General features: G+C 41.8%; 1 protein-coding gene across 8 annotated transcripts in view; it reads right to left on the bottom strand.

Moving 5' to 3' along the window:
• FHIP1A (FHF complex subunit HOOK interacting protein 1A) overlaps positions 1 to 16,719 on the bottom strand; it is a 96,143-nt gene that overhangs the window by 8,664 nt on the left and 70,760 nt on the right. For all 8 annotated transcript variants that reach the window (XR_008731537.1, XR_008731536.1, XR_008731538.1 and 5 more), the window contains 6 exons: positions 14,682 to 14,849; positions 10,908 to 10,987; positions 9,255 to 9,442; positions 7,718 to 8,758; positions 4,048 to 4,226; positions 3,633 to 3,771 (listed from right to left, as the gene is read on the bottom strand). Coding sequence is in view for 5 of the 8 variants with exons in the window: in XM_055705958.1 (XP_055561933.1) it covers positions 3,633 to 3,771; positions 4,048 to 4,226; positions 7,718 to 8,758; positions 9,255 to 9,442; positions 10,908 to 10,987; positions 14,682 to 14,849 (1,795 nt within the window). In the remaining 3 variants the exon portion in view is untranslated. The remainder of the gene's footprint in view (positions 1 to 3,632; positions 3,772 to 4,047; positions 4,227 to 7,717; positions 8,759 to 9,254; positions 9,443 to 10,907; positions 10,988 to 14,681; positions 14,850 to 16,719) is intronic.

Here is a 16,719-nt window from a genome sequence, read left to right as displayed (position 1 = left end):
TGGACTTCTCTCTCTTTCTCTGTCCCCTCCCTATGAATCACCGTGTAAACGGGCTTGAGGCCAAGCTACCACATCACCAAGCAAGTCTGAAGCAAGCTAGAAACTAAGGGGAAAAAAAGTTTGAAAATTTTATTTTTCTACCACTGTAGGCCCCGCTAGCTACACTTACCTTTAACTCCCAGTAAAGCAACTAAACATTAAAAAAAGAGCAAACAAAACCCACTGTGTGCTCTGCTGTATGATCTCTGCAGCCAGAGTTCAGTGAGTAAGGGCTGAACAAGCATCAGAACAGAGGGAATTACAGTGGCGGCAGCAGCACTTAAAATTTCAGTCAGTTGCTCCCTGTTTCAACCTGAAGCAGAACTGCACTTTAATTAGACGATAAATAATTTAGTGAAACTAAGAAGGTGACAAAATTTTAACAGTGATGGAAATAAATACTTTACAAAGATAAATTAACCTGCAGAACTCGCTGCCACAAGATATCATCGAGACCAGAAGCAAAGGCAGATAAACCCCTGCCTAACTCGCAAACGGACGTTCTCATGAGCCGTAGAAGTAAATCATTAAAAAAAAAAAAAAAAATAGGACTGTCATATTAAATCCCATACTGCAGATACGCCAAACGCTACACTGCTGCATTAAGATGAGGTTTCTTAGTCTTGGGTCACACCACCCTTTTTCTGAATCATCTCCAAGTAGCTACCTCAAGGAGCTGCAGATGAATGCCCCACCCAACGCAGAGCAAAGCAATCCCTCCGTTCCACACCTCTGTACTTTTGTTCCTTTCCCGCAGTTCTCCTAAGGCACTGTGGAATTACTGTACACTTCCAAAGAGCCAAAAGAAATTGTCATCTTCATCATCCAGCGCAGTTGTACTTTTCTTGAATTTCAAAAACCTTTCCAGCTCCAGACTTATCAATCATTTATATTGTTATTCTACAAATTTCTATCTACTGGAGACAGAGTACAAGAATTTCAGTGCTGTGTAAAATGCTGACTGTGGGAGGAAAACCAACTTAAATTATGAATTACAACGAAAAGAAAGTTTTGAGCTTCCCTCAAAGATTACTTTTTTTTTTTTTTTTAAGTTTTCTAACATTAAAATGTTTCATAACTAATAGTTTAAGGGGTTTTTGATAGTTTTGCCAATATAACCGGAATGCTAGTATACTGTCAAAGCTTTTGTTTCTAAATTCTTCCCCTCAAAAAGCATAGAAATTGATACATTTCCCTAAAAATCATTTTGATTTAGATTTAACAGTTTATGGGGCAGGGAAAGAGCAAAGCACAGAAAGCTGGTCTAGGGACCGGGGATCAGATATTTTTTTTCTCTGGTCAGGACTGTCCACTTCTTCTTTCTAGTGTCAGGATGCAAACTGAATCATACAACTAGGAAAAGGAGAAAATGAGTACTCTGGAGAGATTGTTACCAACACACTGTAAGAAGGACAGCATTTCATATGGGATCTGCATCATGACAGCTCTACGTATCTACCCAGAACCCAAGGTACTGTGTAAGGAAACCACATACTCATGCAAGCAGAAAATATAACAAATTGTTCATTTCTGCTCAAACACCTTGAGAGACCACTGTTCTCAAGAGAAATGCTCTGGAGTATTTTGGTTTTACATTTGTGATCCCCACTACGTCTGTCTTCCATTTTTTGGACGTGAATTCTGTGGGAGGCCAGTTATGCTCAGAGATGCAGAAAAAACTTTGGGGTTATTCACCACTTCTGTTAGGGGGGAAAACCCTTCAGAGAACACCTAATTGGCATGATGCTCAAAGGTGGCATTCAAGCTAATGCAAAGAAATTCGACGAAAATTCTTCTTTTGTATTCTTTTTTCATTTACCATTATTGTAGCAGTTCCTACCTTGCACCACTTAATCAATATAATGAGCTAGTATGGGTTGATGGACTACTGAGCCAACTTGCCCCCAGAATCAGATTACTTGCATCACCTGCCTTGTTGGGAATTAAGTCTGCAGGTATCCAAACATTTATTTACTCTCGATCTGCTTGTCAAGAGGTGCCTTCTTTGCAGGAGTTGCCACAACACAGAAGAAAATGTACCAACAGGGTGACTAAGCAGCCTTGTTTCAAACTCCTAAATAATGACCAGCATGAGTCAACCTGGCAAATTCTGAAGCCCACAGAAGACGACTGACGTAAAATAGAAAGTATATTTATATAATGCCATTGGGAATGCATTATATAAAAGTTCTTACTGCCAGCACCTGAAAAAAAGGACTCTAAATGTTGCCTCCTAATCTCATCTCCCACATGCTAGCTACAATACCGTGTAATTGTAAGGCTTTCTCATCTATGGCATGCAGAATGTAGGGCTTAAAATGCTACTGACACTTGCAATACACAGGCCCTTTACAGCAGGCACCTTCCTACACCAATTCTTGGTCCAAGCCAGAAGCAGCCTTAGCAAGATCGTAATTTTATAGACTAGATGTACTGCAAACCTTAGAAGTATATACCATGCTGACTGTAGAGTAGCTAAATTATTATTCAGAGCCTTGAAAAATGAAAATAAAATTAAAATGGCACATAAAAAGTCCCACTTTCCACATCTCTGGAAATCCAAGAAAAGTATAAACATCTTCACAGACGCATAGGCAGAGTGGGTGACTATTAATGACTCCCAATGATGAGTAAGCACATACCCATCAATGCAGCCTCTCTTGAACCCTGTTGCTGAGTCAACTCAATCACTGTGGTCACTGCCGTCACCACATTTGACATTCCCTCAACATGGGAACTTGGCTTCTAAGGGAAACCTGCACCCAACATCACCTGCTCAACAGCAAGCTGAGAACAAGCACGTCCTCAGGGCAGGGCCCCAACTCTACCAGCTGCCTGGCTGTACCTGGAAAGTTCTTAGTTAGAATGTAAGATTCTTCATTTTTCTTGTTTTTCCTAGCTTCCCCCATGGCAGTGTAAATACTGGTAACTGTCAAGACAGGTGTAGTGTGCACTGTGCTTGAGACACAGCAGATGTTATGAAGTCCCCTGGAAAGCTGGCTTTTCCTGGGTTTTACACGCACACCCCCACACCACCTCCCTTCTTTTTTTTTTCTTTTTTTTTTTTTTTTTTTTTTTTGCTTTGTTTTTCATTCAAGAAAGCACATTCAAAGTTTTCTGGCTAATATCTATCTCCTTCAGCAGTAGCTGAAACCATGATACACAGCCTTATTCAATTGTTGCAGAAATCAATTCATTCTGGACTTCTGTCCTCCCTACCATTTATCAAAAAAGAACCAATGACCAGCTGAAGGTCAGGCTAAAAATAAAATGAAATCATACACATATGCCATCTCACCTCATGCCTTGAAAGCAAGTTTGTTTACAGCCAAACTGACAGCAAGCCAAGAGCTGATTTTGTTACTCCTTTAAACAGACATTTTCTGTGCTGAATAAAAGCTTCTAAAGAGCAAAGAATATCCAAATAGATCCATATACTGTAGCCTACTGAGCATCATCAGTTTCAAGTCAGAAGGATACATCTGGTTAACGATATTCACACCGCACCTACTTTTAATCATTCTGTAGAAAAGGAGAGAGGCAACTGCTAAGGCATTCCATCCAGCACTCCTCCAAGTGCGGTTAACATTTACCTTTGGTTAGCAATTCTTCTGCAGCATCAGACATGTCCACACGAAAAAGCAGGTACTGTTGGGCCTCCAGGAGAAGACCTGGGAAGTCTTTTTCATTGGAAGCAAAATGTTCGATTTTGTTTTTCACAGATGCCAGCACCTGCCAAAACAACAGTAACAATTACTTCTTCCTCCCTTGCTCCCAGCGCAGCCACAGACCGAACACCCAGGCTTTCTCTAGCTGCATTAAAACAGAGTTACGATAAAAGTTACAGTCATACAGAATTTCCAGTTCTTTGCACAAATATAATTAAACCATCGAAATGCGATGAGAGGCTCTCAGACAGGTGGGAAAGCAACAGGTGGAACTGAAAAGAGCTGATGTAAGGTTTAATGAGACACCAAGAGGCATGACTTAACACTTGTGGTAAAGTACCTGATAAAGTGACCGCACACTAGGCTGAAACACCATGTTGGTGTTGAGCAGAAAGGAGCGAAGAAGAGGCTGTGGGTAACTTGCCAGCTGAGTAATAATCCCAATAAGCAGCAAATTTACATGCAAGGAATTCTCCAGCATGTTCTCCAGCTTCGACAACACTACGCTGATGAATGGTCCTGCAAGAAAAGAAGGAACCAATGCTTTTCGTTTTCGCAGAAACAAAATCCCAAGATCCAGGAAACAGGCATTTAAAATGAATTTTGATCATCATAACCAACAAATTAGACTTCCCACATGCTAACTAAAGCCAGCAGGGAGAAAAACCAAACTGTACCTGAACAGACAAAATAGACTTAACGGAAGTGTTAAAAGCTTTCGTGATTAGAAGCACTTTTGCTAGCCAATCAGATTACATTAATGGCATATTTAACATGCATAACTATTCTACTTTACATGTGCCAATAAGGATGTAGCCTAGTACATTATGGTCTACTGTTCTATTCCCCTTGAAGTTAATCAGAATGGTACTGCTGGTTTCAATGCAAACAGAATCTGTCCTTTTTACTCGTGCCTTCTTTCTACAGAAGGACCAGGCAAAGTAAATTATAGCTAGCTCTCTTTTCTTATCAAAAAGCTGTGGTGTTCTAAAAAAAATATGAAAGTGCTACTCTAAACGTAAAAATTAAGATCTGTGATCGTTCACATCACGAGCAAAGTCATTTTCAGTACTGCAGTCACACAAAGCAGGGAAGACATTAAAATAGATTTATAAGCAAAATTATTGGTAGATGTCGGCTTTATCATATAAATGTCACCAATAAATAATAACTTTAGGTTGCGTATTCATGCTGCAGGATAACTACTGAAATACAGAAGCATTTACCATATACATAAACCCTTAGTGCTCAAGCTTAAGAAACTTTTGCAAGGCTGAGCACGATTTCAACCAAATACTACATCTCGTTAGACAATGCAGCTGACGTGAAGCTCTAGGCAGTCTCCACGAGTGACCTAAGCACAAGTAAAGTCTTAGAAACGTCCCCTGTCCCACACCCAGTCCCACCACACGATTCTGGCTGCGTAACAGCTAGGGAAACCGTGCCGAAGAATGTCTGGGTGATGCAGCTACAGCACTGCTAGCTTTGAACATCCCAGCCTAGTCCCTGGCACAAGAATGACACCATGGGCATTTCCAGTGTCAAGCAGGTGACAGTGATGCGACCCCATTGCAGCTCCCCTCAGCTAGCAAACAGCTGCCGTTCGAACCACCTTGGCATAGTTTAGTCCAGTTTCGGATGCCTGCTGTAAACTACAGCAGAGGCTAAAGCAATTCTGGGCCAGCGCAACAGCAAGGATCAAATCAGAAGTGCCTGTGTTGCCACCTCACCTAAGAGAACTACACTAAAAATTGAAGTCTATCATGGCTTATAGCAACCGTGAGTACCAAGCAAGCACTCCCCTGAGACTCATCTGTCACAGCTAATGCTGGCACAGCTCTACTCACAAGAGGAAAGGCAGGAGGGCCAGTGCTGACAAGGCTTTACATGGCTGCTACATTGCAACCACCATGTCAGCCATCAGAGTGAGGGTTGGTATCGCATCCTGCAAGAATCCCCCCCTGCCTGAGCACCCAACGCAGCAACCCTCAAAATTTTTGTTGAGATACAGTTTCTGGTGTCCCAACATAACCTACTGCTTCCCCTCTCATGTTCGTAGAGACGTTTTCACAGAGCTCCTGAGGACCACGGTGCAGTGGGAGCTCTACTGTATCAAAAGGGATGGCAGGAGGAGGAGCTGAGATGTCGCTGTTTCTCTCCTCTAGGTCAGGCTTCAAAGCTGAGTAGGTAAAGCTGAAGCTAAATACTTGTAACAAGTGCTGTATGCCACTGCAAGAGAAGTTACCAAGATATATTTAAAGATTTCTCAGTGGCAGAGTGTTTTTCCCCCAAGAAATTATTGGAATGAGAATCAGAGGAACTAAGCAGAGTTTGCAAGCCTTGTAAGAAACAGGGTAAACAGATGAGAAGTCAAAAGACTACTCCTTTCCTGACTGTGCCTCTCTATGTGGCCATGAAGTCAAGCACTGATGGGGGGGGGGGGGGGGGGGGGGGAATAGAAATTCCTGTTCCTAAGTACAACAGTCTTTCTTGCTCGGCAGAAAACAAGGATGATAGTGCTTAATGCTTTCAAATTAGACATAGACACCAATAGGACATTTTCTTTGTAGATCCACAGCCTTGAAGACAGCATCTTTGCACTTCTGACACTTACTGGGTGTGGGAACTTCTGTCCAGTTATTCAAATCTACAGAGAGAAGCCCCATCCTATGACAGCATCCCAAAACAGTGAAAGCAAACAAAAATCCCCATCACACACATCTACAAACATAATACAACATTCCAAATTAAACATATTATTATATTTGAAAGACACTGCAACCCGACATTTCTGAGCTATTGTTATGAGCACTAGGATCTCCGCTAAAGCAAGATAAACAGCCTAAGAGTAAAACACGTTGTGGATGGGGAGCAAAAAGCAAGGCTTTTTGTGTTTTGTGGTGTTTCTGGTTTTTCTTTGTTTTGCTCAGTTGTGGATTTTTCATGGGTTGGGTGTGGGAATTGGTTTTGGTGTGAGTTTTTTTGGAAAGGAGCAAATGGAGGAAGAGACTACATGAAGAGTTAGAGACAGGGACAGCATTTTTGAGCTATATTTGACAGCAAGTAACAGGAAACAGAAAGGTTTGAATGTGATTAGCTTCCGGTACAAGGAAATTGCCACCACAGCAAGAATAGCAAACTAATTGAAAAAGTGGCTGAATTTTTCAATTAAGAAACATAGCCAGGCATGCTGGCCATAGCTGACTAGAAAGGGGTGCATTTCAATGGACACAAATGTTTGCCCCCCATTTCAAATGAACGAGAAGCCATCTTATGGAGGTTTTGTTTTGGATGAGGCAACCTAGATACATGATTATTTTTTTATTACTTGCATTATTGTCGTATCTCAGAGACCTAATTAAAGATCGGGGGGCTGCACAGCTACGGATGGAAGGCCCTGCCTGGCCTGCGGTAGCGCTGTCCCCCCCGCACGGCCGGCCGCAGGGACCCAGGCTCGGTGGGTGCCCCGCACCAGGCAGAAGCGCACCCCAAGAGCGGGCGGGGGGCGGGGCAGGGCGTGGGGCGGGGCAGGGCGTGGAGCCGGGCGCGACCCCCGTGCTGCCACCTCGTGGTGAAGCGTGAGATAGCAGCGAGGGGGGAAACGGCAGCATCGGAGACGAAAGCCCCCAGAAAACCAAATCATTTAACCGGGCGCTATTAGAAAAGTTACTCCGACACCCTTTCAACTGCAAAAGCTTTCTCTAGAACGACGGAGCTCTCACCTACGAACACCACAACCCCCGCTCAAGATTTTAAACAATTACAAAAAAAAAGCTGCAAGAACAACCGCCCTGAGCAACCCACACTGATGGCTCTGCTCCGCTTCCACTTTGGATCCCTCTCTCTCCTTGGACTGGTCTCAGCTACTTGAGCTATACCCTCTCCAGTGCCCAGGACTGTTTCTTGCTCTACACTTCCGCTGGGTGCCACATGGTGTGATCTCATTTGGCCACCTTTAATGACCGTGCCTTCCTGTATCGGTTATGCATGTAATTAACAGGACATTCCACCTGTAAATGGAGCGCTCTGGCTCCTTGCAGCGTGCTTGGGAGAGATATCCTCCTTTGGTCCAAAGGGAGATGACACGCTCTCTGCAGAAGGTGTGTCTACTGAGAAATTCTCAAAGTCATCCTCCTCATCTGCAGGACAGACAGGGTCAGAAGTATCCAACTTCTGCTCCTCCAAGCTTGCACTGTTTGGATCCAGTTCCTTAATAATTCTGTCATACTGTGCAATGAAATCCTCACCATCTGTGCTCAGCAGTCTTACACTTAAGTTACGATCTGCCTCCTGAGGAGAAAGCTTCAACTCTAAGTCTGGCTGTGGATCGATCTCAATCATTTTCTGGTTTAATTGTTCTTTCATTACACCCTGAGTCAAGCTTGAATTTCTCTTACTGTGCTCATCCAAGTCCGTTTCCAGCTGGCTCTTTTCAAGAGGCCCATTGGCCACAGTCTGGCTTCGGACCTCATGCTCTCTGGCTGCATTTAAAGTTTCCTCCTTGGAGTTGTCATCATCTTGAGTATCCTTCTGGGCACATAACCTGTAAACCATAACATCATCCTGAAAGTCTGATTCCTCTATGTAAGATCCTTTGATGAGCATGATGGCATTTTTTTTCATTTCTTGAATGTGCTTTGGTGGCTCTGCAGGTGGCTGCATCTCTGTGCTTCCCAGATCATCATACGGTTGTGGTGAGCTCACATCAGAACCAGGAGAAATCCCTGTGTCATAGCTATCATCCCATTCTAGCTCCAACTGCATCTTCTCTCCAAATGGAGTCACTTGAGAGGAGCTACACACACTAGGTGTCCTTTGCTGGAGCCGAAACATGGGGTGTTCCACATCTGTACTGTTCTCCTCGGCAAGTGTTTGGATAAAGGTGTCTGGATCGGGGTTTACTCCATCATATAAGGCAGACCAAACCTTACAATCTTTCAGGCACTGGAGGATGGCTTCTTGAGCTTCCCCCAGGTACTGCAGGTAACTGATGTCCACAGCTCTTCCATATTCCACAATGCAAGTAGATTCAGAAGAGCGTCTACCAGGATCTGAAAGTAAAGAAGATTACTCGTACCACGAGTAATATACCAAAAGTTGTCTAGCAAGGCACCTGCTAAGACATGGCAGGTAGAGTGTTTAGCCCCAACCATCCAATAAGGCAGGAAGGTCACAGCACAAAGATTAAGAGATTTGCTCATAAACATACATGACTTGTTCCTATCGCCAAGACAGAGTTGTAACTCCAGACTTCTGAGACCAGCTCACATTCAAACCTTAAACCAACAGCAATCACTCCGAAGCAGCAAGAGTTGCTGTCATGTATCTGTACATTATTTTTATTAATGCATATTCAAGTTAGCTGTTAAAATAAGGTTTAAATAGACCTGGACACATGGAAGGAATTAAAGAAGCCTCCAGTCCAGGGTTGCCCAGTTTGTTGTTGCTCAACACATTTCCTCCCCCTCCCATCCTTCCCCATCTCCTCCCACGAGCTTCTACCAAATCAAACTCAGTTCATCTGGTCTTCTCCCGAGCACCGATTACCTCTAGCTTGTGTTGCCTTTGTCCACAGAATATAATCTTTTCCTTGGCTTTCAAGTGTCAAGGTGATCCCAGTGGAGCAGCAGACTGGTGTCAGGGCCAACAGTTTTGCAGCAGATACAGAGTAACAGTCTCTCTCTTTCACAGCCCACCGCTGGCTCAACATGATGTGGTTACATGGGATCAGGTATCTGAAACAGCAGCGGGTACCGTTAGTTCACCCTGGTTCCATGTCAGGGAAAGCAGCAACACACAAAATTTCCCTCCCACCCTCCTGCCCTCTCTAAATTAAACGAAACAGTATAACAATCTTGGCAGTGATTCATAGTGTAAACCTCTCAAGAGCATGAAACCCTGACTTTTTATATTGTGAAGCTATGGCTTGATGAGGAACTGTCAAAACGAGTAGAGACAGGAGATCAGTTGCATCAGAACAGGGCAAACAATCTTTTGCAGGTCAGAGCAAACTTGCTGTAAGAACGGATGGAGGAAACGTGGGATAGGCAGATGTTAAAGGCCAGCAGGGTGGTTTGGTCCCACTATGAATGAGTTCCAGTTCAGAAACCTTATTTTATTTGTTTTCCTGGGAAATCCAGAGAGAAACAGTTCACGTTTGCCAGGCAAGCAGCTAGTAAAAAGGAGGGAAGGGTCACCAAGGTGTTCTACTGCATTAGATCAAGACTGAGCTCTAAGGCAGAGGAGGGAATAAGCTATGGGGAGTACGAGGAATAGAGAAAGTGCAGTCATTTGTTGGATTTCTTTAGAGCACTTTTGTTCAACTTTTTAAGAACATTTTATTAAGAGCCTCCGTGTTAACTGGACTGATGTTTTTCCATTTAAAATGCAAATTCTAACAGATTCCCTAAATAAACAAAAGAAGATTAAATACAGCACTCTCCTGCTGTTAAGAGTGGCAACATACTTGAGTTCACAGAGGTCCGAACAGCAATCCCAGGCACAACAGCCCGAGGTAAAGGGAATTTCACCTTAAAGCTTGTGCGCAGAGGGACAGACAGTATCTGAAATGTTCATGTGATCTACAGTGCTAAAAGCCCCACTTAGTTACACCAGTATTTCCAAAACAACTAATCAATTCTCAACTAATACACACACCCAAATTATAAGTGAGTATTCTGAAGCAAGGCACAGAACCATCAGTTAAAAGCAAAAGTAATCAATGCATTTAGTACATTACATAACTATCTACCTACAACAGTTCAGGAACCCGAAGTATTCTCGGTGAAAGAGGAATCAAAGAGGTGGAGAACAACAGCAAAGAAGGTGGAAGCTGCAAACAAATATAGAGCTTCGTATCACTGTGTATGATACGCTAGAGAAAACACGCAGGAGAGAAGAATTACACATTTAGAAGCACGGAATAAGCAGTTCGGAGGTCATAAATATATTCTTAGCTTCTCTTCCCTCACTTTTATAGAAATAAATCACAAGAAAGATCTCTTGCTCCTGAAGATCACAGGACGTAAATCATACTTCGTCAGGTCTGGTAGACTTTTTGTCAGCATCATAAATATTCTTATCCCCACAGTTGCTTGGATTTCTGCTCTCTTGGAGAACTCTCATCCAGCTCTGCATCCACAGGCAGACTGTATGTCCCAGAATTAGGCTGAAGAGTGGAAAAAGGAGTTTAGACTTTACCTTAAAACTAGCTGTAACATCACATCTTCACAATGCAAGCCAATGAGCGTTCTGAACAATGCCAAGGAGACCACACAGAGCTGGAAAATGATAAATGTTGTCAGTTTTTATCTGGGAATTGTACCTTTCCAATCTTCTCTGCATACTACATTACAAAATGGCTCTGCCAGAACATCATGCTTTCTAAGACATTGTTAGTACGATATTTCATTTTGTCAGCACCTCATGGGATTTTTTTTTAAAGTTTAGAACTATGCAGAAAACATGTTACATTTTAACAAAATATAACCCAGATTTTTCCTTCAAATAAGCAATTAAAAAATCATTAATTTACCAGTCATTTAAATATATTTGAATAATATTAAGTTAGCATGAACTGAACCCTGTAACTTCCAAGACAGCATGTTGGTTTTACCTCAGACACAGAATTTGAACCAACTGAAGTTTTTTTCTGAAAGAAAATGATAAACCACCTCAAGTTTCTGTTGCTTTAAATATAAGGAATGATTAGAGTTCTGCACATTAAGAAGATGAATGCTTCTATAAATATAGCTTGATGTACTGACACAGACCAGGACTAAACAAGTGATTTTTGTCAGGATCTACTCTGTATGGAGCATTCACAACCCCTCCATTAGAGGTCACTTGAGCAGCTTGGAACTACGGCAATGCATAAAGACCCTTTCTGTGAGACCACAAGAAAGGAAAGAAAAATAGGATTCCTCATTGCAATTGCACGATTGCCTTTTTGGCAAAGGTCTGAACAAATACACCTGTAACTAGGTATTTCAGTAGTCACACTCAGCAAAGACAAAGATCATACCCATTCTGTGACAGGCACCCCACTTTCACGCTAGCTTTAGGACAGAAACAGAGACATGAACCTCTGCAGGCTTTTTTTGGTCAGTAATTAGACATACACCACTTTCAAAGCTAACGTACAGTACATTCCTACCTGCCAGATGATTGCTAAACTGCAGCTGTGCCCAAAATGGTAGAAGCATGAGCTGTAAGCTTGGTTTTCACAGATACAGTGCCATTATCTGCCTGCCTCTTAATGCATATCTCCTGGGGCACATTCTCCTGAGCTGCTCCCTTGTGGAAATAAATAGTACCTCATAGCTGGCTTAGACTCCAGGACCAGGCTGACCCTCAATAGAATTATTTAGCCCAAGTTGACTCTTTCCTAGAGTTTCAAGTTGGTGTTTAAATCTTGCCTCTCCCTGTATTAATTATGTAAACTCAAATAATTAATATCTGCAATTAATTGCACTTTTCAGTGGCTAACAAAAGAAACCGATTAGGACAAAATAAGGAAAAAGCTACAAATATTTTTTCTAGTCATTGAACATCCTTTGTAATTCATTCAGGATTAAATCCAGCATCCTGCCTGGACATGGCTTCTTTTCCACCGTATGGAATTTCCTCTTCTTCTCTGCAGTCACTCCCCTTACCCCCACTGTCAAAATGCTCTGTTCTAGCTCTGCAACACCATGCCACGTGCTTGCTCCAGCCCGTGCCTTCTCAAGAATGACTTTGTTTCACCATTTCCAGTTCTCCCTCTCAGAGGAGTGACTCGGCTCCCCTACAATATGACCGGCTGTCCGTGGTGATGAAGACCGTAGAAACGCACAGATTTCTTGAAAAATACATTTACGTACATGTATTTTCCCTTACTTGGTAGGTATCTCTGTGAAACAGTTAGGTAGCAAAGTTCAAGTGAACCTCACTTGATAGCCTCTGAAAAGTAAAAGTTTCTTTGACTGCCTTCCCTAGTTTGGTCATTGAACTAACACCCATAATAAAATAAAAGAAAGGGATTAAGCAGAGAGAAGAGAAGTGGGGAATGATCATGAACTGGCCTGCTGCGAGGCAAAGCAGAGCTCCAACTTGTCCTGCCACCCCTGTCCACTGCTTGTACTAGGAGCCAACAGTTAGTCCAAGACCTCATGTCTACAGATATAGATAGAGAAAGTAAAAGGGCAAGAAGGGAATATAATAATCAGAACTCAGAAGATAATAATCAGAACTGGAGTTCTTAATAGGAACCTGGGGGCTGAGTTGAAGAACTTCACAACAAGCTTTTGGAGGAAGTCAGATCTTTGCATGAAAGGTGTGTTTTAGCCAGGGGACATAGGGATAAAAACAGGAAATCTCATTTTCTCTGTGAAGTTTACTGAGACCCAAGCCTAACTTTTCTTCATACTGCGAAAGTTCAAAAAAACTGCTATTGTGTTAAATTTTCCTGTATTTAAGAAATATCAGATTATAGGGAAACATTACTCATTTGTCTTTGCAATCATGTTGCAAATCAGGAATCATCTGAAAAAAACTAGTCTATTTCTGTATTTTGTAAAAAGAAAAGATCTAAAATACACTATATATATATAATGTAAAAATACAGTATTTTTACAAGTCCTTTTAGTCACCTGTCTGTACATAAGTTTAACCCTGTGAATTATTAACAAGTATTTTCATCAGCAGTAAGGTATGTAGCTTTTGTGCTACAGAGACACACAGAAGGCTGCAGTCCCGGCTTTTGCACTTGGCCAAGCTATACCGCAGAAAACTCATTTAGCATCACAGAACCATTTTGGCTGAGATCCTGAGTTGCTCAGGGCTGCAGAATTCTTTACAATTCCCATCTCGTTTGCCTATGGAACAGTAATTAATGATTAGCAGAGACAACAGCATTTACATTTTTGTTGACAGAAGCTGTTTCAGTTTTCAGAGTTAATCCATCTTAGAGATGCAGTTACAGCACCATATACCTGTATTTACACGCGCTCAAATTTCAAAACAAATTTCAGATGAAGCTACTGTCCCTAACACACAAATTTAATGCACATGCTGGTGTTCTGGCTTCTCTTGCACTCGCACTAAAACGTTATGCTTTACTTCATCCACGAAGCTGTGCATCACACAAGATTGAGCCAAGACTGCCAGCCAAGCAAAGCTCAGAAGGGTAGCCCAGTGCAACAAGTAGTCATTTTCTGTGCCAAAAGATCCAACTATTAGCAAAGGTAACTGCTATCTCTGTCAGCTAGCTCTCCAAGCCACTGTGGTGCATTGTGCCTAGGCTGAGAAGGGGCTCACTGAAAATTTGAGATAAACCCTACTACACAGGGCAGGGAAGGCAAAGAAAAGGCAGCAGCAGTCTGATCACTTGAGCGAGAAAGCACCTTCTTTTAATCAAAGAAGAAAGCAGGCAACATCACAGTTAAGTAACCATGCTACAATAATACAGCCTTGATTCCTGAGAAACATATTGGCAATACTGCAATTCACAACTTGGATCAATTTGGAGACATCCTTATAGGGCTCCCGCCATCCCTCAGAAGGACTTTTTGAAAATGCTTGTTGCTTGGCAAAACTGCAAAGATCAAACACTGCTCCTCACCGCAAGTATATTTATAAGTCCAAAGGTGAGTTATCTATAGCAGCACTAATTCGGCAGTATCCAGAATAAAAACGCTTCCCAATTTACCTTTAATCTTCTAACAGAATCCAGACTTCCAGAAGCCTTCATCTCCTTCTATCCCATTTCCTCTGTGTGTGAAACCACCTCACACATTTATCAACTTAGTATAGCGGTAGCTAAATGTCATCACACACACACAAAAAGAAAAAAATGAGGGGGTGGAGAAATCACACGTTTGGTGGGGGGAGAAAATTCCTAGTTAAACAGATACCCACTGAATATATGGCATCTCCCATTTAAATATTTAACCTATATCCATGCTGAGTACCTCAACTTCCTTCTGCTTGTCTTACCCGGAATGGTGTGTTGATTCGGCTAGTAAGTGTATCAAGGATATGGACATTCTCGTGTCGGTGCAGCAAAATAAAACGGAGGAAAATCTTGAGGAGGGCTGGCTCTGAAACACTACGCAAAAAAAGGTCGAGGTATGCAGTAGTAGTCATCACTTCTTCCACAGTCACCTACAAGCAAAAATAATGTAAATGCAAACAAACTGCACACACAAAATACCCATCCATCCTCAGCAATGGTATACCTGGCAAACACTCTAAGCTCTCCGTATGTAACACTGCCACAAAAACACAGAGGTCTTTGATTTTAAATTTGCAAAGAGCATGTTTCTGAATGACACAAGCATTTTGAACCCCTTTCTCATCTGTCTTGCTTCCCCAGGAAAAAGAAAAGCTCTCCCCCAAACCAACACACCAAATCTCACATGTACTGAAATACAAAAAGACAAATCATGCTAGAAGCTCTCCACCATCTTTCTGCCTGTGTCAGCTCTTTTGCATCACACTTCTGTCATCGTTCAGAAGCACTTTCACATGTTGTAAATACCTGCATCTACCACTTTATTAAAAATAAATGCTAGAGCACAATCAAAGCACAGTACAAACTCATGGTTCTAGAGTTTTAAAGAAAAAATCCCCATAGCTATCTAGAATTTTGTACAATTTTCCTTGTTTTTATTTTCCCACAGCACAATTCCTCAGCTTACTCAGTTTTTAGGAGTACATATATACATACACAAAGCAAACCCTCAAATCTTTGCTACTAACCATTTGTATATCAAAATACAATTCAAACATCCATGCGACATTTGCATACCATAACCCACGCTGCTCTGCTTATTGCAAGCCTTTGGAGCTTATTTATTCACATTATATACACTAGCAAAGCACAGAAAATTCCAAAGGCCACCTCTGCAGCATGTACTGCTGTTGCCAAAGTCAGCTTTTTAAAAGTAGTTGCCCAGGAGCCTAATAAGCTTAAGTGCACAGAGATAAACCCTTAAATACAAGAATCTGTCTATATGAAAGGAAGCATTAAATGTCTTTTGTTTACCAAACCTAGCTGCATAAATGAAGAGACTGATTTTATTAAAAAAAAAATAATCAAAGCTGTCATTTAAGAGCTAAGAGGATTTAGAAAATACTCAGAAGGGCAACATTTACGTAACATGCTGCAAATATTAAAATCCCTGTTCCATTATGCTGCATGTTAGCCATGTACACAGTAATGTCATGCTGCACACGTTCTCTTTAAGGCATTTAAGATCACAAGCTGCTTCTGGCTGGTTACACAGAACATAGGAATGCTGTATGCAGCCTGCAGACCTTATGGAGAGAGACAGCACCAATGAGGAGAGCAGAGAGAAGCTCTAAAGTTAAGGTCACTGATTCACTCTCATTCCGGGGCTTTATTCTAATACTCAGCTACACCATCCTTAATACAGTGGGCTACTGGCTCATTTTAGCATTAGAAACAAATCACCAGTGAAGTAGCAACAGTAGAATTTTTCAGCAGGATGGGAAAATAAGTTCACCTTCATGGTTTATTGCATTAAGGTCGGTCAGAAATCAAGAATTAAAATGTAACAGTGAAAAGAAAGGAAAGAGACACACTTTCACAGGATCTGTGAACCTTGTCAAGCTAAGTAAGCAACAGCTAGACATATTTTCTAGATCTGTGGTTGTATGTTCAGTGATATCCAAACCAGAAATGCAAATACAGTCCTTTCACAAAACAATACCTATTAACATATACTCCAACTCAGTTTATGAATTCATTCCTCTTCCTTCACCCGCAATCACCAAGTGAAAAAAATTAGGTTAAGCTTACTAGGTTAAGCACCCCGAAGTTAGAAATTGCCAGAATTAGTGCTGTGGCTGCAGCCCTAACTCAAATTCTGTATTACTGTATGATAAAACAAACATGCTTATGCACATACACACACTTTTCCATAGGATTACTACCATGTTTCAACCATCAAAACACCTACTCATGAAATGAGCCCGGGTTGTGAAACAAAGGAAACAGTTTCTGGTTGGA

The sequence above is a fragment of the Falco cherrug genome, chromosome 1 (genome assembly GCF_023634085.1).
Source record: "Falco cherrug isolate bFalChe1 chromosome 1, bFalChe1.pri, whole genome shotgun sequence".
Lineage (NCBI taxonomy): Eukaryota > Metazoa > Chordata > Aves > Falconiformes > Falconidae > Falco > Falco cherrug.
The sequence above is the reverse complement of the archived record's forward strand: the minus strand, read 5'-3'. Positions and strand labels throughout refer to the sequence as shown.